Consider the following 24330-nt stretch of genomic DNA (forward strand, 5'->3'; position numbering starts at 1 on the left):
CCCCCATCCCAGGAAGATTTCCAGATTTTAATTTTAATGATGGGCTTGTGAGCCAACTCCACTGAAACCAGTTCAAGCTTGTTAACTGCAGTGACTACTCCAAAGTGAGTAAGGTATTGGAAATGCTGGATGAATAACACAGATGTTTTCGTTAATAAAGAATAGCAATTAAACCTATGTGCAAATTTAAGGATTCTGCTTAGACAAACATGCAGGCTTGTCTGGGTGTCTCTGAAATGAAACACCCTTTGCAAAATGAAAAAATGGAATTAAGTGTCAAGCTATTACCATCCACTGTGCCTTGCTTATTACACCCACAAACACACATATTAGCCTGCCTCTGAGCAAGGGAAGTGGTAGGAAATTTTCTGCTCACTAGTATTTCAAGGAAAAAGTAGCCTTCTGATTGAAGAACAGTTTATCCCTTCCACTTTCTTGCTGAAAGACAATCTATTGCCTCCAGAATACTGAGCACATTAGTAACCTTCCTCTCCTCCAAATAAAAAATTATATCAAAACATTTCTGATGTGGGGTTTTTTGGTTTTGGTTTTTTTTTGGTTTGGTTTGGTTGGTTTGTTTGTTTTTTTGTTTTGGTTTTTTTTTAAGTGTATGAGGAAAACAACCATCTTTCCCCAAGTGGCTTTACTCTGCCGGTTCAACAGACACCAAATCAGAGTCGAAGGTTTGCCCTATTTAAAGTAGAACGGTGCTTTAAACTCCCAAAGCACTGAGACCAATGGGTTGTATGCTTGCTAGGATACAGTACATACACTACACTCGAAGTCCTTAGCCTAACTGAAGAATTCAACTTGATCTCAGCTTCTAGCGATTCTCAAAAATGGATATAGCCTCAGTTTTGTGAAATCTCCCCCTCTGTACCCACTTCCATAGAATGTACCCACAGCATAGAATGTAAAAACAAACATTATACTGAGATGAACATTTGTACCTGCCCGAATTCAGTTGGCAAAGGCAGTACATTAGGCAGATGACAAAATTATTATTTGAGTTGTAAGTTGCAAAAATAACGTCCCACTGCTCCTGCAGGACATTGAGAGCGTTCAGGACATTAAACTGTTCAGGCAGCGACTGTTGTGGTCTGGATAGGCAGTATAGGATGGCTCTGTTTAGACAGCTGTACAGGGCACCAAGGAAAACTTCCTTTTGAGGGATGGAGCTTTCTAAGACCTGTGAAAACACAAAACAGAAGAATCCTTGGCTTGCTCAAAGAACTCTCTCCCCAAGGATCTACTCCTCTCACTTCATTTAAGCTGTTGCAAACTTATTTCAGCAAAATTACCCTAACTACCTGTTAGATATAATTCAATTTTTCTGTATTTCTGCTGAAGTACCTGGAATTGTGGGACAGATTAATTCATTCCTGTTCAGCAACACGTCCATAGCCAATTGACAGCAGCACAAAAGAGCTAACTATCCCTTCTTTATGCTGCACCATCTAGTTCTGATTGTCATTTAGAGCCATTATGTGCTCATGCAAGAAAACAGGAATAATCACAGCCACTAAAGGGATTACAGCCATCTTCTTGAGAATTGTGGTATCACAACCTCAGTGTGAAAAAGTACATTACAACATGTTGATAATAGTTGGAAAAAGATTTCATGTGGCTCACCCTCATAATCTGTTTGGCAGTGAAGATCAGGATTTGCTTGGGGTCAGCAGTAAACATTCTGCTGTTCAGCTTCTCAACCAGCTTCTGAGCAAAATAAGCAATATTCATTATGGATACAGGTGCAGTTGATTCTGAAGTGCCATGAGGATCACTGCTCCCTGGAGAGGATACAAGAGGGCTAATTATTCCAAAACAAGCTGAAATGCAAAAAAGATGATGAGAGATGTGAAGTTACCAGAGCTGAGAAGGAACAATCTCATGCCATAATGTCTCAGAGTTGGGACATGTCTAAGAAAACTCTAGGTCTAGCAGAAAAACCTGACTCATACTGGAAATGACAGCTCCATCCTAAGGATAGAGCCGATCTCACTAAAATACTATCATGAAGGACTAGTCCAACTAACAACTCAGAAAGGAAAGCCACAACTACTAAGTTATCAGGGTTGTTTCCAGAAGCACTCAAGGATAAACCTAAGTTTCTTTCTAAGTACCCCCTTTATAATGCTCAGAATCTGTTCTCAAAAAAAAGAAAAAAAAAAAATTGAAAAGGTTCTCCAGAAAAATGGTAAAACTAGAGTAAGTTATGCAAACTGACCTACAGCAGGAGTGAATGGACAGTCCAGCCTGCTGAGCTGGACTGTCCTTCTAGCTACTGTTTCCAAAACTTTCTAGCAATTGCAGCTCCATGCTAAATACCAGTTAGCTAATGATCTGATTCTCACCACTCACCTCTTGGTCTTGTTTTCCCGTCGCCTTGGCTGGTAACATGGAAGACATCCATAGCAGACAGCAAAACTTTTGTCTGAAAATGTCTTTTCTGCTCACTAGTGGCATCCTCCGGAGAAGCCTATATAGTGACCGTAGACATATTAGTACAGCAGGAAATCAGACTTAAATTCACTTTCAGCCTTTATTCAAAGGTTTTTGCTTTCATTGGATATTTGGCAGATTATGACTGTCAAAGATTCAGTAAAAGGTTTCCTCAAAGCAGTGAGTAGAAATTCTAGGAGACATGCAGTACCCTCTGAGATAATTCAAAATGTCCGACATTTCCCTTAAACACCTAGGCACCATGTTAGGAAGAGGAGGTGAAAACAGCATAAAACCAGCAAGGACAACTACTCCACCTCATTTGCATGCTTTAGCCCTTCGTGTGGGCATCCGAAACAGCTGCTGCAAGCTGAGAAGTTATCTGTGACAGCTAATCCACAGTATCACGTAAGTGCAGAAATCCGGTGTACTCCTCTGTGCAAAAGCAACATGGCAACTCTCATATAGAGTACAGCTAGAGTGCATGTGTGGACAGTTACTAGGCAGCAGATGAGATGGCAGAACCTCACACCCTAGCTGGGAAAACAGGAAATCTTACATAGGTCTACATTCTGTAGTTGACAGCCAGCACACTGAACACAAGCAAGGTTTTGCATAGGGACAGAACCTAGGTTCACAGGTGGTTCCCAAGAGATCTTGTCCTCAGGGAATTTCAGCTCCGTTTATCAGGCTCAGGATTCAGATAGTCAGAAGGGCCACCCTCTATTTTAAGCTGTACCAAGCCTTGGGATGTTATTGTATGAGCCTTTAGGGAACTGCTGCTCCGCAAGACGATTTAACTCATGACAGCTGCAGTCAAGCTTATGTTCATTATTATTTGTACTACTAAGCTAAGTCTGCATCAGAACTCACATCTGGGACACCTGGACTATTGACATTTTGGAGCTGAAGCCTAAATTTTCCATTTTGCCTTTCTTCAGACTGACTCCAGTGCTGTGAGTGGTTGAAATCCATAATCCAGACTAAGTTGCTACAGCTTGTACTAATCTGTACTAAAAATGGAGACAGTTGTTTTTTGTTTATTTGAGCACTGAATAGAAATTGTTGTCTCAAAAATCAGTACACAGGAATGCTCCATGTGAAACCTCCTGTTCTCAACAAATTCAAGGGTTGCTATAATGACAAGCAGGTATTACTAAGGGAAAAGGGAAATTTTTTTCACACCTTACTTCAGTATTAAATATTGCCCCAAAAATGCCTTTGTTGTTGTCTAGGGGAAGCATTTTCTTAGTTCACACAAATGCAGAGCAGGCAGAAAAGGCCATTCTTCCTTGTTGAAAAGGTAGGAATGTCGTTCCACTAAGTAGACTGTCCAGATCTGCCAGGAGGTAGTGTATGCTCTCTAAGAGTTGTGATCCCAGCCTTATCCTAGACTGTTGAAAATGCTGACTGAATACACCTCTTTGTCACCTTAGCACTTTTTTCACTAGGCTGCTAGCAGGATACCTCCTGTTCTTCCACCCCCAGTGCAAGGTAGAGCAGCAAAGCCTGATGACTACAAGAGAGACCTCAAGAAGTAGCTCAAGTGGATGCCCTTGTTTGTTTGCTGGGATGTTGAGAAGACTGTCCATCAGGAGGACTCGTACAAAATCCCACACTTGTTTCTTGGCAGGGTGTGGTAGGAGTGGGAGAGAGGAGGGATCAACACAGCCTTTCCCTTCAGCAATGGCTGGACCATCAGGAGTCAAAAGGCCTTCAGAGCCTCCCTGTGGAAGCAGACAGCAATGCATTTTAACTCAACCTCCTTTAAATTGATTTTTCCTCCTAGCAACCCATCTCTGATCTGAAAGGCTTGTGGCTGGCTCAGATGCACATACCTTGGGTGGTCCAGAATGGAAAGCAACCATAGCCAAAGCTTTCAAGAAGTCAGGACAGTGCCACACGGGGTCCTGAGTATAACGCTGGTAGATCAAGCACAGAAACTGGATAATGTTCCCTGGATAGGCAATGTCCCAGGAGGCTTCTGCATCTGCAATAGGCTAAACACAGACAAATGTGCACCTAGTCAAGGTAGCATTCCTCTCAGTCATATAAGCCCACTTTTGCTCCTCCCTATGTATTCCTAAGCAACTAAGCAAACATGACATGGCCACAGAGAAGGCAGGCAAGGCACAAGCAACCAACCTCCAGCTTGTAGACTGAAGATATACCCAATCAGAAAGGTGGCATATCCTCCTCATCAAGAATGAACAAAATTGGTAATGGTGTGGGTAAGATCCATCTCTGTGTTCAGAAGTTTTTTAATATGAGCCCATCACCTCATCTGCTATGTAACATAACAAGGCCAATAGCTGTGCTGACGCTTTGAAGTCCCTGCTCACTGTTATGCTCGGTATTGCCCTGTGAGGGCAGAGGAAGGCTAGGGGTTACAGGTAAAGACTGCCACTGACATCTGACATTCTCAGGCATTTTATTCTGCCATTCACACTGCATCGTCCTTGCAACAAAACACGTACCTTGTCCACAGTGACTCTAACCATTTCCAGCAGTAAAGCAGCTGCCTCCGCACACAAGCCAATTTTGAGGACATTCTCCATAAGATGGTGCTGCAAGATCCACTGCAACATAGACTCAAGATCTTTCTACAGCAGGAGGGGAGATATTTCAAGAAGAGATGGGAATTATATATGATACATAAAGAACAATGCCTGCTCTCTCCACATCAGAAAATACCCAAAACATTTTCACCTCCAGCAGCTCCTCCCTCTCCTATTAAATGTATTTCCCCAGGACAGCACTCATGGACTGTCCTCTTCTGAAATATATCTTCAGCACTGCTGGGGCAAAACTGCCTTACGACTCCTCAGGACGTTGGGGGAAAAGCACCTAAATCCACTAATTCAGAGATTTTAATGAGTCTTGACAATGTAAGAACAGACAGAGAACCTAGTCTGAATTACCTACTAAAGTACAGTACTTAAACAGCATTTAACACTTGCATGAGCAAGTTTGTTCTGCACACAAACTTCCTTAAATCAAAGTTAACTTCCTTAAATTTTAAAGTATGAATGAGTAATTTTAACTATCACAAAAACCAAGTAGGGTTAACTTGCCTGAGAATCCTCTCACAGAAAAGGTCACAAAATGTCAAAGTAGTAAAGCAATAGCAGCTTCATGCTTGTCCACTATTCTTTTCATACCTTGGCTGCTTCAGGTGGTTCAGACTGTGGAGTTGCCAGAAAGAGCCCTGCCACGAGCAAGTAGATCTCAGGGATGTGGACATGATCAGTCAGGCATCTTTGCAGCACAGAAAACCCAAAAATCAAGAAGGAGCCATTGTCAGGCACTGGAGGATGAGTTTTTAAATTATCTTCAAAGAAAAAGAAAAGGAAAACATTCTGAGGAAGTATCTATAAATGAATGCCATATCAGATGAAAGATTACTGTCCCAACTTTATCCTCATTTGTCTGTGTCCCAGGTCACTCAGTACTCTGCTAGCCTGTAACATCAACAGTTGACAAAACTTCCTCAGACCAACAGATAAAAATTCTTCCTGCTATCACTTTTGTTAGAGAAGTTTCTCCCTGAATTCTTCTTCCTTTCTTTTCCCTTTCTCAGAACCACAGGTTTAGTTATCAAAAACCAAGCTGAACAAATCTTCAAGAAACAGAAAGTTTCAGGGCACAAGCTGACATCTGAACACCTCACAGGCTTATCAACTGGCCTGATTTTAATGCAAGACAAAAAGGCCCATCTGCCTGCAACTGCTAATCGGAAATGCCAACTATCTTCCAAAGCAGAAGCAATGCTTTCCACTCTTCAGCACAGAAAAGCTGAAGTACTAGGATAAGATTGATCTAGAAAGTAATATGAACTCTTGGTCTACTCAGATCAGTAGGAATTCTCCTATCACCTACTTCAGTGATCTCCTGTCACTGAGCTGGACCAAGGGATTGTTTTGGGAGCATTAAACCAATACATACCCATTAGAATACTCAAACCCGCAGAGCTGTTTTCCAGCCAGCGCCCAGCCACTATCCCCTCCTTGAATTTGTTCAGCAAAAAACGATTGTGGAGGAAGCACAGAAGTAGCTTGATTCCTAGCACAACCGTGCTAGAGTGCAGGTAGCTCTGTGTGAACAGCAGAAACCAGTCCGGCCCCAGTGCCAAAAATGTCTCCTCTCGTTCCCTAGGACAAACAGGGAAATGAAAACACATGAAAGGAGACACGATGAAAGACAGAAAGGAAATTTTATTCAAAATTATCTCTAAGTGACTTAGAAGCCCAAGTTTCTATAGAAAAAAACCGATTAAAGGTGTACCGCAACACAGAATTACAAATATTTAACAGACTCACCCACACAGTTCAAGCCACTTAATTCCCACTAAATCCAACCTTATATTACTGTCAGACAAAAAACCTCATTAACATAAAGCTCCTTCTGAGAATATGTATCAATAACTGAGGTAAACTACATCACAGACTAGATCTTTCAACCTATGAAATTCAAAATTCCAGTTTAAATTTTGAAGTCCAAGATATGTTAACTAATGAAAATGCACAGTTACAGCACCCAGCACTATGAACTCTGCCTTTCAGTTATAAAAGGTAGAACTATAGTAACTGCATGTTCATCATTACGATACAGGGGTGCAAGTAATCCCACATTAGATTTAATTGATTTTCAAAGACAGCAGGGATTTCTTCAACCCTTGCCATGCAGAAGAAACATCAATATCCAAGTTCCTCCTTTGAGACATCTTCTGAAAACATTAAACTTTTTTCAAAATAGGTATCAGATGTGTGATCTGATCACACATACGTGTGAAAGCCAGATAAATCACTGACAAAAAATAACTCTGAATCCAGTCTCTTCTTACTTACTATTTTGTTGAGACCCAAATATTACCAGTGTGTTTAGTCGTGGTCAAGCACCAGGAAAGAAGAAATCTAGAAGACAGACACACTTATCTATGCCTTCCTAAACTGTTTCTACTTACTCAGAGGACAGATGAAGTTTGTCTGAGCGCATTACATCTAACAGCATCTTCAGTAACTGGTTTCGAAGCCAGATTGTCTTTCCAGATGTTTGGCTTAAGGCTAAAATATCAGAAAGTAATAGAGAGTAATGAAGAGACAAAACACATGTTCCATTGCTTTGATGAACAACCTTGTTTGCACCAGATTAGACCAGTGGAAGTACTTATATCAGTCTTTTGTAGAGTAAAAAGATGCAGACATCAGATTTTAGACATAAGAATTTCTGCTAACATCAGAAATGACCAGTGCTTACATTGTCAAAGTCCTCTTTTTAGACTTACATAAAACTCATCCAAACTACATGTTGAATAATAATCCACAGGAAGCAATCTCAGGTTAACTAAAGAGGGAAATGTAAACAGGCAATCTGACTTGTATTGCCTAGCTGTAATGTCTCTTTCTATAAACTACACTTATCAGTGTCTCCTTAATATAATATATTGTTCAGAGGTGCAATAACCAATATCGTCTCAACTGAAAGATCACAAGGAATGAGCCAACTGACTGGAAATTCCCACACACAAAATTGACATAAATACACAGATACTTTAAAAGGTGCAGAGCTCCACATTATTATTTGCTACAACTGTAAGTGTAGTAAAGTGTTCACAGAAAATCCAGAATGCCAAGTGAAATTTTATTCCTCTTAACAGCCTAGTACATTAGTTTCAGGGCAATTTAAATTTAACGGCCTTCATCTCTATATATCTGTGAAATCCAAGATTGTGTAGGCTCTGGAAAATGCAGCCAAAGTACTGCTGGCTTATTAGCACAGAGAGGACAAAAGCGGAACTCCCTTAGCAGGAGGAGGATCTTGCAGTAGGTCAGGCCTTCCTGGATATATACACAGTGACTGTCACTTCACTATTCTTCACATCAGGCCTTTGTAGCAATATAAGTTTCCCCCACAATTTCAGGTCACCCTAATGCAGCCTCTTCATTTCCAGATGAAGTAATTTGAATTGTGTCTGTTCCGGCCACTGGTGGCAGAAGCACTGTGTTGCATCATGCCCTGGGGAAGAAGGGAGGTACTTCAGCTATCTGTCAGAACATATACACCAAAGTTAGCTCCTCACCTTCATTGGGTATTTCAGCCACACCGTCCATGCAAAGCTGATTTTCATCCACAGAGGAAGGTTTCAAAGTGTAAACGAGGAACAATCCAATCCTTGCAGAGAAAGAGGGAAGCAGTTTTGGTCAGCAGAAAGACAGATGTTATTTTAATTACTTTGAGAGTACATGCAAATCTTAATACTCATTAACAATGACTGTTAACGACAACCATTGGAAACTCTAATCACTGCAGAAATAGAGTTGAAATAGGAATGCAAAAGTTCATAAACTAGGAAGCAAATAAAAAGGACATCTATCTACAAATGCAAGTAAAATCTGTTCTACCATGAAATCATTTTTCTCTTTAGCTCTTTATTTTAAAGGTCTTTCACCACGAGGAAAGCAATACTGAGTTAAGCACCCTATTCATACAAAAGATTCTGAACTGCCTGTGGCACTCAGATATCACTGTTATCACTTGGTTTCCAAGCACATAGCAGAGAGCAGAGAAACCTCAGCAGGTACTCAGGGAGGAGGACTGGCAATCTCTTTTCACCTGTGGTTCGCTTTGATGTATTACCTGGTTTGAAGGATAGATAGATTAATATGACATACACACTTAGTGAAAGTGCATAACCTTCTCCTGCCCACAGGAAGGGCATTTCTTAAGGGACAGAACACCACTTGTTCTGCAGGAACACTGCAATTTCCATTAGATGTATCAAAAGTCTGGGACCAGCAGAAACCCCAGCACCTTTCAGTGCTGCAGGGAGCCTGTTATAATCATAGCTGTCCTAGAGCTGGAAGGATAGGGACTGTCTTTATCCTCTCACTCAGCACTCATGGGCTTGACAACCAATCAAATTATCATGGAATAACAAATCATGATATTTTAAGAAAAATGTTCATTCACACTCCTTACCACATAGCAAATTTGATGTACTAAATCCACAACTCACACCTGTACGAAAAAAGAATAGGCTAACTCATACAAGCCCAGGGTATGAACATACATATAGGTAATTCCACAAAACAGCTGGCAAGCAGCAAGTTCACATATTAGGTTACTCCACAGTAACTACTTGAGGTGCTCATACTCTTCAACAGAGCTAAAGGCTAACTGCAGAGACCACAGGTTTGACATGCAACTGTTTCTATGTTTGTTTGGACAAAGAGCTTTAAAAACACAGCTGTCATCTGTGCAGTGCATTTCCCTGGAGTTAGGTGGCTGTAGACAGCACTGTGTAGACCTTCTTCAGTTCATAGGCTACAGGCTAATGCAACGAGGCTGGGAATATAAAATGAAGCAGTGCTTACATTCCGTGGAAAGCAAACAAGGATTTAAATTCTTTGCTTCCCAAAATCCTGACTAACATATCTTAACTAATTGAAATTTAAGAACAAAAAAGATAGTTACTGGGACATAAGCCAAACCAACAGGATTAGGTATGTAGTTGACTGGGGCCAAGTTGCAATACTATAGCAATCGCAGTATTTCAGGGGCAGGCTTTAATGAAACCAAATATTACATACAGACTTAGAGTAGTCCCAGTCATACCAGCAGAACTGTTTATGCCATCATTGTAAGGGTCATCACCCAACCTATCTTTACATAAATATAAGGTTGGACTGAACTCTGTTTTGAAGGCAAGAAAGAGTCTTTCATCAGTGGGGATCCTGCAGTTGCCAAAGATCTGGGGGCTCCTACCAAAGATGAGGTGAAAGAAATTCTACTGTAGAGCTCTCTACAACACTGGCAGGAATATAGCTCACCTGCAACCTGACAAAAAGCTATAGACTTGAACGTTACCTGAGAACATCCCTTGTGTTAAAGTATCCTTGCAACAGATGGGAGAGAATAGTGCAGACCACAGTGGTCCTGGAGTTACTGATTTCAGGATCATTGAAGAGGAAAATGAGCTTGGGCACCATTTGCACCTGGTAGGCAACTGCAGCATTCTGACATCCATCTCTGTAAAAAAGCACAGAGACTATTAAAAGCTTTTACTGGAAAGAACCAAATTTGCTGGGTTTCAGCTAAGAGGATTCTCAGGCTGCACTGATACTTTGCACCTTTGGCTACTAATGTTGCATTGGCAACATTTCAAACACTGTCAGACAAATTGAATATGTGTCAGGGATAGAGATCTGAAGATTTCTTTGCGTGTTCTCTACCCTGCCCATCTGCCCTCTCTCCCCCAGAAACTGCTGCATTTCAGTGAGTTCAAAGAAAACAACATAATTGAATTTTCAAGCAGTGAGTTGGTGGTAACAAATGCTATTCCTGTAAAACTCAACAAGAGACACCAGACAGCTCTGCACAGAACTTTCTGGTACCAAAAAGAAGGAATCTATCGTCCTGTCATACTCAGCCTCTCTGCCATGATATGTCTCTTCAGATACATTTAACTCTAGTACAGCTGATTAAGAAAGCATGCTGTTATAAAAAGTCTTGAGTTGCATTTTGGTTTTAAACACAAGTTCAATTATATTTTTCACTTTTTTATACGTTCATAGTCAATTCAAACATTCAGATTTTCCCTCCCCAGCAGACATCTAAACTTTCATTGTACAGCAGTGATTCCATGTGAACCAGGTCATCAGATAGCTTCTCAGTCTGGCCCCACAGTCATCTCAGGGGCGGATCAAATCACTGACTCCAGCCTTGAAAGTGCAATATAGGAATGATTCAATCCCAGAGTCCCCTGATTCCAACTAGGATTAAACCCTTCATATCCACCTCACACTTCCAGCTTCAGGTTACAGATGAGCTTGTCCCACATGTTTCTGATTCAATACTAGCTTGTATACCTGGAAGACTGCAAGATCTCCAGAAGATGTGAAAAAAGAGCAAGGTCAAGATTTTCTGGTGCTTTCATCCAAAGCTGGAAGACAAAGGAAAACAGAGGTTTTACTGCTCTGCTGAGAGGACAGTAACCTGTGGCAGAGAAACCGTTACAAGTAGTTCAGGGAGGATAACATCATAAACTCTCAGTCGTTTCTGCAATGACAACCTGCAGGCACTGAGAAATCTCTGCCAGCATGACGAATTGCTGCTCCTGAGCTAGCCCTTAGGAGCAGGCCCTCAGGATCTGCAGGAACACTCCAGAAACTGTACCAGGCACAGTGGGGAGCCATGCTGAAAGAGGACCTGCCATTCCAGAAGTTTCCATCTCTCCAGGTGAGTGACAAGGTGGGAAACCACCACACACCACCTCATCCAAAATATTGGATCCAGGAGGCGCTATGAACAAACCAAACCTCACACTATAAAGCCATCATTAATACAGCCAAACCCACAAAGTAACATTAAGAGTTTTACCTCGAAGTTGCAGAGAACATACTGGAATGCATTATAATTCTTGATGACTGAAGACTCAAAGCCAAGCTCAGCTGTGCCCACTAGGGAGAACATTAACTGTAAAATCCTGTTGTTTAACAGTTGTGTCTTCATCTTCAATAGATAGGTCAACAACTGAAAAAAAGAAGATGAATAAGTATCTGTTGAGTATAAATATGTATTTATAAACTAACATATAACATTATTTTTTAATTCAAGACAAATGTGCAATTTACTTGGCTGTAGTAGTCATGCATGCGTACATCTTACATAAGCATCATAAGGAAAGTGAAGATTTCAGTCCAGGCGTAAAATTTTGTGCAGTAAGTGAAAGGGTAAGTTTTTGAAGGAGTTTGCCAACTCTGTGGCATTGAACAGGAGCAAAATATATGCATATTATGTTGAATGCAATTTATAAAAAGCAACATAGAAATATAATTGTAAATAACCACAGTAGGTTTTCTACACTATTCTTCATGGATGTATTCTCAGTTGATGGTAAATAGTGTTAGTTTACAAAAAAATATTAACATTGACCTCTTCAAATGAAAGATGTGTGTGAAACATTGCTAATTTCTCAACTGAATCTATCCTTGATTATTCAATTAATTCCTAATACAGTAAGACAAGTGTTCAGAAAGCCATCACATTTTTAATAGGTTGGGAGGAACAGACCTTCATTTGAAAATACATATTAAGACACATTTTTATTAGTTGGCTGTTTAAAAAAAGAAAAGGTTTAGACATCCAAACAAAGAGCAAAACCCCTCCATTGCAACATGATGATCAGTCACATGGAGAGAACACTATTTAGCACAAAGTCTAAAGGAACAGCTCGTACACAATCTAAAGGCTGGCATTGACCTACAAGAAAGGATTGGGCAAGCAATATCAAAGTATGATAAATATATTCTTATGAATCAGGATCAATTTATGAACAATTCACAAATTGGAAAAATGGAAAGTTTATAATAAAACGTTCATGAAGTCCTAATGTTAAGAGTTTCATTTGGAACCATCTCTATTAAGGATTCTTCTCTGTTCCATAAGACTCTTCTTAGCCTAAGCAGCATAAACTAAACGATACTGAACTGAAAATTCACACTTGAGCCTTAAACCATCCAATATTACATATATAGCGCTTAAATACAACCAAACTTCTCAGTTTGCACAGATTTCAGGTTTGAAAGATGAACTTAGGACAGACCTAATCAATGAAATCCAGACAGCACTTATTTATATCAGCCCAATTCCTAATACACAGTGAAGACTGAGCCATAGGAACTCATTGCCAACCCTACACTGGGCAGTCGGTAAAGAGGAATCTTAGGCTGGATGAGTCAAGGGAAGGAAGCAGAGCTGCCTCAGAAGTGGTCTTTTGTGGGAGGGATCAAGTTTGTTGGTAAAAAGTGAAGGGTGAGTTACTCACAAATCTGCTGCCCTGGCTTATTTAGTTTATTAGATCACATCTGACCAAGAGGCATCCATCTTCAACTTCACATCAGCAGACACACTGTTATAGAGGTTGCCAGAAATTTAGAGCACTATCCTATATCCCCCTTTCAAAGATCTTATAACTTATAAAGTTCCAACCACAAGTGCTAATAGCCAAGATATGTTTGGCTTATTGCCATTGACAGGTTTTGGAATAAGGTTCTCCAAGGGAAAGACTATAAAGAGAATGAATGAACGGAAGAGTAACTACCTGGTATCCATGCATGTGCCTCATCAATTTTTCACTCATCGGGCTACTGTTCAGGACGGAGTTCAGGACTTTGACAGCTGCATACATGGTGTGGTCATCACGGGCCATAGCAATGAGACCCAGGAGAATGGCAGGGCCTCCAATAAAGTTCAGGCTAGTAGCTGCTGGAGAGGACTGGAACACTCTTACCCCTAGGAAATTGCAGTGTTACTCTACCAGGAAGTTATATGGACTAAATCTGTTATTGGACAGAGAAAGGCCCAAATCTTAAAAAAATATTAAACATTAAGACATAGTGCATTTACCATATTGGCCCACAGCAACTGACCCAATAGTCCGCAAGGAACCTGAGAGGTGTCCAGCAATATTCTTAGCTAGGAATATTGGAGTTGAGCTGTCCCGAGAGTTAATCCCAATCTAAAACAGAAAAAAGACATCCTAAGAAAAAATGTGGCAGTACTAGGGAGACAAAAAGTAACAAGCAGATGCTCTAATACTTTTATTAGACTATGAAAGCTACTTTTTTTTTTCCTTCAAAGTTGATTGTTAGGACAAACATTGACCTGCCTAAAATATCCTACAACCCCATTACTTTGACATGTCAGTAGGCCTGACACGGGCAAGAATGGTAGAATAGCATGCAAAAGGTCATTGTGAAGGCATTAAGAAATCACAGACTGAAAGAAATTATCATTAGACCTGAAAACTGTGGTTTCTGTTGCTGTTTCAAGAAAGGCTTTTAACATTGTATTTACACTATCCAATCCACCCCTCTCCACAGATGAAAACAAAACCATGAGTAGAATGGAGTTAAGAAATGAGAAGACGGAGAGAGGGAAAAATAAATATCACTGAAGGTACACAACTAAGTCAAAGTCACAAACTTTGCTCTAGAAAATCAGAAACAAGAGAAAACATATTTAAGAAAAATGAGGGAAATTTGTGACCTCTTTGGCAATCAGCCGGCCATCCACTTCATTGTAGGAGCTCTTTATATCTTGAACCGTAGTGAAGGATGAGCACTTGGCATTGATTCCAAAATAAATCTTCTCTTCTGCCACTAGAGGTGTAGGATTATGATCACTGTACTGGTTCTCACCTAAAACAAGAGAGACTGTAAACCTCTGAAGGAATTTTGCATGCTCAACATGTGAGACAGGAGAGAGGCAGATGAAAAATAACTGGAGGAAATCAAAGTTTACATAGATTTGATTTTGACTTAACTATAATCAGAAAAAAAACCTAACCCTTTGCAACACAGTCCACGGCAGCTTGCCAGTGTAAACACCAACAGGAGATGTGCTTGTCTTGTCTCCTTTGGTTACTGCTTTGTGTAGATCCTACATCTTCTCTCAGTATCTCATGAAGCTCAGAAAAGTCCAGAATAAACCTTTCTCTGTCCACACAATACAAACAAACTTTCTGGGCAGAGAAAACATTTCAGAGGCCTTCCATGTTACTGGGAGCTTTCTCAGGAGTACTAGGAGCAAGGATTCATATGGAATTAAAAGGACCGAGGCAAAAGTTCAGAGCTGCAAACTCACAACACATGGGAAACATCTAAAAAGTACCAGGTTCAGCAAAAAATTAATGATTGTGTGAAATTCTCACATGCTGCTCTTTAAAGAACTTTCTATTCCTACTTGCACTTGGAAAAACTATGTGTACCTTTTATAAAGAAAAAAAACTTGTATTTTTGACAATTTTATAGACTGGGAAAACAGTTGATTTATGAAACCTTTTACTAATGCTGGTGACACAGCCCTTACAGGCAAAAAGAATTAGCACATATTCCACATGACCATTAACTAGAAGTAAATGCCCCAAGACTATGTCACCTATTTCCCTTCCAGTAGGACACAGACTTATGGCTAAGCCTCTGCACAGCTGCTGCTGATTAGTGAGAAGCAATGAGATACTGGTGAGATGGGACACAACACTGCTAGAACAATTCAAACTGCTGTTCACAACAAGGTCATAAATCCATTTTAAGGAATAAACCATAATATTTGGGGGTTTTGTGCTGAAACTTTTAAGTTAAAATTTCCATTATAAAAGTTTCTTTGTGTGTTTGGATGGAATAGGTAGACATTAGGTACCATCTCCCCTCCCTGCCCTGCCTCACCCCACCACCCAAAAAACAAAGAAACAAACAAAAAAAAGTCAACAACAACAAAAAAAAACCCAAAACAACGGGAGAGGCGGGGCGAAGAGAAAGAGATCATTTCACAGTGATGAGACCACATCTTGTATGGTGCCCTGTGATTTCTTTGCATCAAGGCATCATTGGAGTCAGGTGGCCACAATCCATGATTAGTACTAAAGTCCAGCTGGGAAGACCAGTGTGCAGAGAACAAGCACCTCAGACTTCATAAAGACTCAACACTTCAAAAATCAAATGCTTCTGACTTCTATTGGTAATACCTTTATTTTAGGGTTGTATTTTGATATAATTTCTCTTTCAACAACCTTTTCCCGTGCTTGATTTGGAGATTATTTTTTTTTTGTCTAGATAGACTGCATTCTGAAGGAGTACTTTCAGTCAGTCTTTTCACTTTGCTGTAGGCTGGAGCATCACTGGGTGAGATTATTCTGCTCTTTTCAAGTAGGAGATGGCCATTGTATTTCATCCCGAGCTCTAGTACAGAGATGAATGCACTACTTGTTGAACAAACAGTAATCAATAACTGAAATGTTTTGTCTACCTGTTTAATAATTGAAGCTAACAGCATACTAGTTAAAAAGCCTCTTCATTAAATGGAATGTAACTTATTCCCCTATCCCTCTCTCCCCTGTGCTCTCTCCTACTTTGCAGGCATTTGCAATTAAAGATGATGCTTCTTTTTCTGCTATGTTCTTTCTGTAGCACCATAAATGCAGAAATCTCAGTTAAAGCTGCTGCTTTAATGTTTGTCCAACAGAAATTGCAATCTTGCATCTCCTCAAGGTCATGTTATCCCTCTGTAATTTCCATCTCTCTCTGCTGCTTGATTTCTGCCCTTCTTTTTCTGCCCAATTTACAGTATGTTACAAGATCCTCATGGTATCTTACTACAATCTTGTAAAACACTCAGTAATGCAGAGTTCCAGGCTTTTAGAGTGAGCTCTGGGCACAGATGGAATACTAATAGCAGATTATAAGAATAAAAAGAGCATTGTCCTGACAAACAAATAGTGGTGGATACGAGAATTATCACATACCTTCAAGCTGTACTGCTTGGAAATTGCTACAATACTGTGGGCCAAGCCTATTAATCGCCTCCATGGTTTCCACAGAGATGGCTTCTTCAAACAAGTATGTAGGGCCAAGGCGCCAGGTCAAGGAGGACTTCTGTTTCCAAATTCGAGGAGTAGCTATGTACCCATAGACATCAATAAAGGAAGAGGGTTCCATGGAAATACAGCTACCTGGTAAGGGCTGGAGATACTGCATCTGCAACAGAGGAAGAATTCAATAAGGAGACCTAATACACTTTGGGTGCCTTAAGGTATTGTCCCTGGACAGTACTGCCTGCTGCCTCTTTCCTCAATTAAGTCTCCAATCAACTGTGTAACCCAATTATCAAGTACTGTTTAGAAACTGGACTTTCTGAAGTATCACAAACATAAGCATTTTGGAAAGTTCAAGCCTACTTTTTATACAAAAAACACAGTCAAAATTATTTGAAGTGTTGGCAAAGAAAAACCCTATCTTGACCCCAGACTTATTTTTCCTGTTCTAAATTTCATAACTCAGACTGTGACTTTTAATACAGAAAGCCAAGTTACAGATTTCACATTGTACTAGACACCTAAACAGTTTTTGAAAGCGTAGAGTGTTCAAGTGCATCAGTTAGCTTCAGTGAAAGCTACACAGTTTAGGAAATTGGACCATTGGCTTTTTTGGTATCAAAATAAGGATTTAGCCTCATAAACTGAGTCTATTTTATTTAAATATGGACAGCTCTAATAGGAAGTAGTTGGAATTTTTTTGGTAGAGAGAAACTATATTGCACATCAGGGCTTAGCCCTGCTTTTAACAATTTGCTGTTAGGATGACAGACTCCTAGCATTTACTGATCTCTGACTACTGAGATGTAGAAGACAGGATTGGTCAATATTAGGAGGCAGGACTCGATACTGGAGTGAACAAATATTAGTCTTGATGCAATGCAGTAACCCCCCACCCTCCAGCTCCAGCACCCAAAACCAGCTTTTGGTATTCTTAAAAACCTTTGTGCAATTCTAATTTCTTATACAATCTTTTCTTCACTGTACACACCAAGATGAAGGCTTGCATCATGTCAGAGACCCCAGCACTGGGATAATCTTTTATTTACTAAAGGCTTGTTTTATTTATTATGAGCTGTTTTGCTGTATGTTAAACACATTTTCTGTAAATTCTTTAATCAATTGCAGTGCTTAGGCCTAGTTTTATTGATGACTTTCAGTCTCATTTGAAGAAAGGCAAATTAAATTAAATTTTCATTCTTGAAATGAATATAGGTCCCAAAAGGCATTTAGAAGATAGATCATTTTTTCTCAAGTATGGGAAAGAGAATATTTGGAATTAAACAGGTTGCTTTTACAAGGGAAGTAAAAAACACAGAAGTGAGCTCTGCACATGTTTAAATTGATTTGAAACATGGGACAAGAAGGAAGAGACCAAGGTTACAAGTTTCAGTTAATAAACAGATTCTATTCAAAAACAAAACCAAAAAAACCACCACATCAACAAGATGTGCAATGGAAACAGGCTGCATTTTCAACATTGCCAGCCTGAAGCATTCAAAATCCCCAAAATCAAATCTCAGAAATAATTTGACGTTAGCTTCAAAACCGGAGCATGATGATAATGGTAATATAAACCAGGAGCTCTTCTCATTTATCCTGTAGATTATGAACTCTTCAGGTGCATTTGGATTGCTTTCTCATGATATCTCATGCAACCTGAGAAATTCACCATTTGAGAACTGACTCCTATGCAACAAGGAGATCACAAGAAATGGCACATTAGGGGAAATACTAGCTACACCAACATTTACAATGAACCCATGAGTTGGTATCATTGAAATTTACAAATTTCTCCTAATTCAAACATTTCTTTCATTTCTATTAACTCAAAAAAGAAGTATTGTTTTAATTCAAGAGCTATCTCACACACTGAACAACTAATCCAGAGGAACATCTATCTTTTCCTAAATGCTTAGAGTGCCAGTGGGAAAAAGGCCACCAACTCATCAGCTGATTGTTCAATGGATGTAATGGGAAGAGAACAGCTTGAAATACGCTCATGTGAGGTGCTTGGGGAAATTCCATCCATCTTGAGATTCTTGCAAAGAGCTGTCCAGTCATAGAAGCTTATTTCTGTGACCTTCCTGCTCTTCCATGCCTTTCTTCAAAAAATGAAGGCTCGCTACATAAATGATCACATCTGCAGGTTTTAGCCTAAATCCAAAGCACCTTCAGTTTAGGGTTCTCTGGTCACACTTTGATGTGATGTATTTTTTATAGCTAACAACTTCTGAAAATCTTGAGTGTAAACTGAGAAATCCTCAAAATCACTAGTCAATTCAGAAAATTTTGGCCTAAGGGTACAACAGAATTTCATCAACGTAACCCTGAGCTACCTGCAAACTAGGTAACCCCAACTCTCAGATGACTCTCACCACTCAAAATTGCCCTGGTTATCTGCATGCTGAGGCGGAAGGAAGGAACTAGTTCAAAGCATCAGTATAAGCTGATAACATACTTCTGAAAAGCAGCACAAATACACCCTGGTTTGTATGTATTTCTGACTCCACTCACAAACAGCACAGAGTGGCATGTGTTATATGTGCAAATTACCATGCTTTGAGTCTCTCAGATTAATACTGAAAAGTCATGGTATGTGCATGGGGAGATGAAAATGAAAAGCAATTAAAGGCAAATGTCAGGCACAAGATGTATGCAGAGAGCCTTTACCTTTGCAGAGCCAAGCATCTGACCATTTATATAAGCTGACACAATGCAGTTCTTCCTTGCTTCCTTAGCAACTGTCACTGTGAGATGATGCCACTGGCCAGTGACCAGCAGCTTGCCACAGCCAAACTGGACTTGCCCTGGAAATGGGGAGGGATTTAGGACCTCACCCTCAGGTTCCATGATATCTGTAACAGCAAAAACAGGGGGCAGTCAGCAGAAAATCTCTTTCACTTTCCCCTGCCTCTGGAACACAACTATCAAATATGACACTAAGAACATGACTCTCTGAGTAGAGAGTGATTTGGTGCTATTCTGTTCAATGTCTTTAAAACATTCCCTGAAGGTCTATTATCAGGACCTGAGACTTGCACAACTCTCAAGATCCCTCCAGCATACAATGTGCCATACTCCCAAATACCACTTGCTAGCTGCCTCAATACCGCAAAACTAGACTGAACTAGGGCAAAGCCCACATGTTCTCTAAGAGAAGCCCTCAGGATATTCACTGAGTTAGCTGACACAGAAAAAAATTCCTAGCAAATTAATGAGATGATAAAACTGTACATTAATTTGTAGTTTTTACAAAAAGAGGCAAGCTGGGATTTTTAACATCACCTAAGGGAATCAGAGCACTCACACAATGTCAGCTGTGCATGAAAAAGTCCCAGCTACTATTCCCACTCCATTCCCAGTCTCCTCTGCAACGTTCAATTACATTCATATTTGAAGTACCTACTGTACTCAATAAGGAGAAAGGGATAAATGTCAACAAGGAAAAAAGATTAATAGGCTGGCACAATAGAAAAAATTCTAAAAATGAGGAGAGGAAATGAGCTGTTTAATTGGGAAGCTAGATCACTCTCAAACTCCTCAGTCCTACTTCCCAAACCTGCCTACTGCCACACAGAACAGCAAGGACCGGCTGGTTCAAGTCCAGTCCCCACAACTGCACACAACCATATAACTGACATTCAAAAGTTTTCCTTAGAATATATAGTAAGTTTCATCATATATTGCAGGCCACAAAATAATTTTCAACGCCTACAGCAAACCAAGAATTACAATCCAGCAGGCTGCCAGAAGGAAACTGAAGAGATAAAAAGTCTCATTAATGTCCTGGGTACTTACAAGAGGAGGAAATTTGCTAATCAAAAATTCCAGATAATCAGAGGACACAGCACTGCAGCTTGACTGAGAAGAGCCTTACCGAGCGGCTGGAATTCCACTTCTTCTGTGGAAATGACCAAAGAAAGGTCCTGAGGGAAGAAGCTTACTGAAAAGCAAACAAATTCTTGCTCTGTTCTTGACATGTGCCTCACGACTGTGAGGAAACGGAGTGGGTGACTGTTGTTCACCAAATCAAACTTGCTAACCAGAAACCAGCAGGAGAGTGTCAGGCCGCTTGAGGGAGGGAACATTCTGGTGCCTGAAGATAAGAAACAAAAAGCCAGTAAGGAAATTGGTTTCCCTGCGCAGACATTAGCAAACTGCTGTTTCATTTGTAGCCCAAACCATGTAAGAACCAACACTAGAATACGAGGTTTAACTTGTATTCTGTTCTATTAGATTTCACTGCCTATCTTCAGTATCATAGAGATTGCACATATGAGCGTGTACATGTATAAATGACCTAAAAATTGGCTGATGAGAAATGACTACTATATCTCCATGCCACAGAGCTCATCAATCGGGAAGCACTGAGCCAGAAACAAGTTTTCTCAAAGTTCACAAAATTCAGGAAGCAAAAGGTACAGCCATTTCCTGGTTCACCCAATAGAGGATTTTCATCTATAGGAGAACCCTATTTCATGTTAAGTGACAGTTTCTGTTTCTTCCATGGGAGATTACCCCAAAATCTGGTGGCTCTTACTTGTTAAGACTGTTTTCTTACCAGCCTGCTTTAAAATTGTATTGCTAATGTTAATGCTAATGCATCACATTATTAATCTGCATCTGATATTGCATTTTGGTGAGCAGAATTATACAGCTCAGAGCAGGACTGGGACACAGAGATGGAAGTGTATTGAAATACAGTTTATTTGCTGCCATTTCTTACAAATATTGAATCTTTTCAGTGGGGTTGAAAAGTCAGTGCTTTCAGGAAGCTGTAGGTGAGTCAATGGCTTACCCATGCCAATTCCTCCTGAGACAGATTGCTCTGCACTAGGTCCCATGACAGTGGCCAATGTAGGGAGGTATAAACACCTATAAAAGCAAGCAAGCACCCATTCATCAGAAATGTAAAATCATCCCTGAAGGTCACCGGTGACTTAATATTGCAGAAGCATTGTAGCAAGGCAGAACCTAGGCTATCAGCAATAAGACAATAACAAAATAGGTTGGCAACATTTCTGCAAGGCAGGCAGTGATAGGGCTCAAGGATTGACTAAGATGAAGAGAGGAGTGATTAGTCATCGTGTTCAGAATAAGGGCTTGGAGACTACAGAGCAGCTAAAGAGAAAAGCAACAGCAGCAATACCCGTATCCTTCCATGGACATGTCAAACTCCACAAACGATGGAGCCAAAGCAGTGCTGCGGAGCTGGAAGTTTCGAGGTGATGTCATGGAGATGAGACTCATTGCAGCCTGGAGTGCCAATGCAGATCCCTTAGACACCCAAGGAGAGCTGCTGACAGGCACAACTGTCTGAGGATCACTTTTATTGTCCACCGTGTCCTCTTCTGAACCTACAAGATCAACATAGTGCCTAACCAGATCAGTGTCTGTAACACTTTTTTCAGTCACAGGCTTAGCAGTGATGAGCTGAATACAGGCAAAGAACAGTCCTGCGTGCTCTTCAGATAACACATCCTCAGCAGCCTGCAGAAATAATCACCAATACATAAAAAATATTGTACTGAATGGATTTAAAAATGGGAGGCTGGCAGGAGAGATGAGCTTACAGAATTGATAGCCATATTTTCTACCCACTCATCTTCAGGTAGCACCAAACTTCACCTCTAGCAAAAAAGGTTCCTGACCCATTGGTTCCATTTTTCTTGTACACAGACCATCTAATTCTGCCGTAACAGAATAGTTACAACCAACATGTGGGAGAGGATTTGAAGAATGACTGCAAAGAACAGAAGACAAATATTTGCCATGCTGTATCAGGTGTCTCATAGGCATGAGACCAGTTTAAGCACCAAGTACTACTAGTGTAGCCTTTCACCTACAAAATTTGTTAGAACAGAGAAAGGACTTGGATGGAAAATGGCCTGCATAAGCAAGACAGACTACTGGGATATCCTAGGGATTACGAAAAGCAGTGCTCTTTATTCAAATCTTCATTCTATTTCTAGCTATAAACCACAGGGGAAACATGCTGCAAACCCAGGAGACACTCCCATTCATTTGTGGAATATGATTAGTATTTTTATAGATTGCTTCCATGTCTGATCCAGCAAAGTCTGCGTCTATATCAGCATCTGGCTTGAGCACATGTATTATAATTTGATCTCTGCTGGTCATTAGATCAGCTCTCAGTGTTGGTCAAGTACCACGCAACCCAGGCAACACCCAGTCTAAAACATCCAGGCATACTCCACCTTTAATGTGACTGTCTTGGAGCAACCTACTCCAACAGCAGTTTCCTGTCATTACAGAGACATCTATACACCACCACTGTATCAGCAGCACATTTTTCATTATGTACTTACCTTCTTTCCAAGCCGCATTAGTTGAATCACTCCCCTGACATGAAAGGGCCTCAGTCTTGTTTGTGCTGGGCCTGGAAGGCAGTGATGGAGAACCTCCCAACCAAAGAAATTGCCTAACATGAGGAAGAGGGGAAAAAAAAAAAGAAAGCAACCGTAAAAAGGAAAACAATCAAGGCAGACACTTTGGAGTCATAGCAACCATGCAAATACAGCTCAGCCCTCCGGAGACCAATTTTCTTATTGATGTCAAATTTTAAAGACATTCCAGATGAAATAGAAGGAATGTTTTCTATTCTATCATCACAAATATTTTGTTTTACACTTCCTCTTTCAAAAATCAAAAGGTTTGGGTTTTTTTTTAATATGTCCTCTTTCAAACTATCAAAAGCTTATTTTCTTCAGCAATACTTCTGAATACTACTAATTTTTCCGAAAAAAACCTATGGGTTTTTTTGGTGGGTTTTGTTCCACTTTTGAGTAAAAGAAATCTAATCTTCCACTGCATACCTGATCTCTATTAGGTATTCTCATGCCTAGCATTTGTTAACATTAAAGAAGAAAGTACATCCTCAAAGTAGAAACAACAGAGACTGAGAAACAATACTACACTTTTTGTTTCTGCATCTGACATGGATCCAAGCTAGGAGAAAGTCACTTTTACTCTTCAGGAAACAGCTTCTCCATATAAATACCAAGAGAGAATAATCCTAGTTGTTTTGCAATTACTGAATTAGTTATCATTCATAAATGGTTTCACAACTCCTGCAGAGATGATGCAGCAGAACAGTACAGACTCATACCACCTTCAGTAAGTCATTTAAGCATATATCCTGTGATCAATATGTAGGTAGTATTAACTGAGACTTGAAACAAAAGGCTGAGAGTCTTGCTGAATTAGAGCACTACATGAAGTATCTAATAATTACACAAATCTTGCAAAGAATTTGCATCACTAAAGCAAATTGGCTCCATTAGACACATTCTGATACCTTAACACATCTGGCTCAATAGCCTGTGATGCAAGCTTCTCAAACACTCTAGTGAGGGGCAGATGCAGCGGATGGCTCGCATTGCGGAAGGCATCCTGACAAGAAGTTATGATGGTGCTCAGCAAGCCAGATCCACACATCACCTGGCGACTCTTCTCTGACTTCACCAGGGACTGGATATGATCAACCACAGCAC

At 40.2% G+C, this 24330-nt stretch overlaps 1 protein-coding gene across 1 annotated transcript in view; it reads right to left on the reverse strand.

The window, feature by feature from the left end:
* Positions 1–23163, reverse strand: part of WDFY4 (WDFY family member 4) — a gene marked incomplete at its 3' end in the record, with an annotated part of 75969 nt that extends 52806 nt beyond the window's left edge. Inside the window, exons 1-22 of the mRNA XM_009695848.1 lie at positions 23146–23163; positions 21966–22306; positions 21615–21691; positions 20694–20912; positions 19487–19671; positions 16745–16976; positions 14491–14642; positions 13849–13960; positions 13544–13734; positions 11821–11973; positions 11310–11383; positions 10309–10470; positions 8522–8613; positions 7406–7505; positions 6388–6593; positions 5604–5773; positions 4920–5045; positions 4281–4442; positions 3972–4169; positions 2362–2479; positions 1633–1790; positions 951–1189 (exon numbers count right to left, since the gene is read on the reverse strand). Of these exons, the coding sequence (XP_009694150.1) occupies positions 951–1189; positions 1633–1790; positions 2362–2479; positions 3972–4169; positions 4281–4442; positions 4920–5045; positions 5604–5773; positions 6388–6593; positions 7406–7505; positions 8522–8613; positions 10309–10470; positions 11310–11383; positions 11821–11973; positions 13544–13734; positions 13849–13960; positions 14491–14642; positions 16745–16976; positions 19487–19671; positions 20694–20912; positions 21615–21691; positions 21966–22306; positions 23146–23163 (3485 nt within the window). The remainder of the gene's footprint in view (positions 1–950; positions 1190–1632; positions 1791–2361; positions 2480–3971; positions 4170–4280; positions 4443–4919; positions 5046–5603; positions 5774–6387; positions 6594–7405; positions 7506–8521; positions 8614–10308; positions 10471–11309; positions 11384–11820; positions 11974–13543; positions 13735–13848; positions 13961–14490; positions 14643–16744; positions 16977–19486; positions 19672–20693; positions 20913–21614; positions 21692–21965; positions 22307–23145) is intronic.
* Positions 23164–24330: the final 1167 nt, after the last annotated feature.

The sequence above is a fragment of the Cariama cristata genome, unplaced genomic scaffold, assembly GCF_000690535.1.
Source record: "Cariama cristata isolate BGI_N322 unplaced genomic scaffold, ASM69053v1 scaffold40482, whole genome shotgun sequence".
NCBI lineage: Eukaryota > Metazoa > Chordata > Aves > Cariamiformes > Cariamidae > Cariama > Cariama cristata.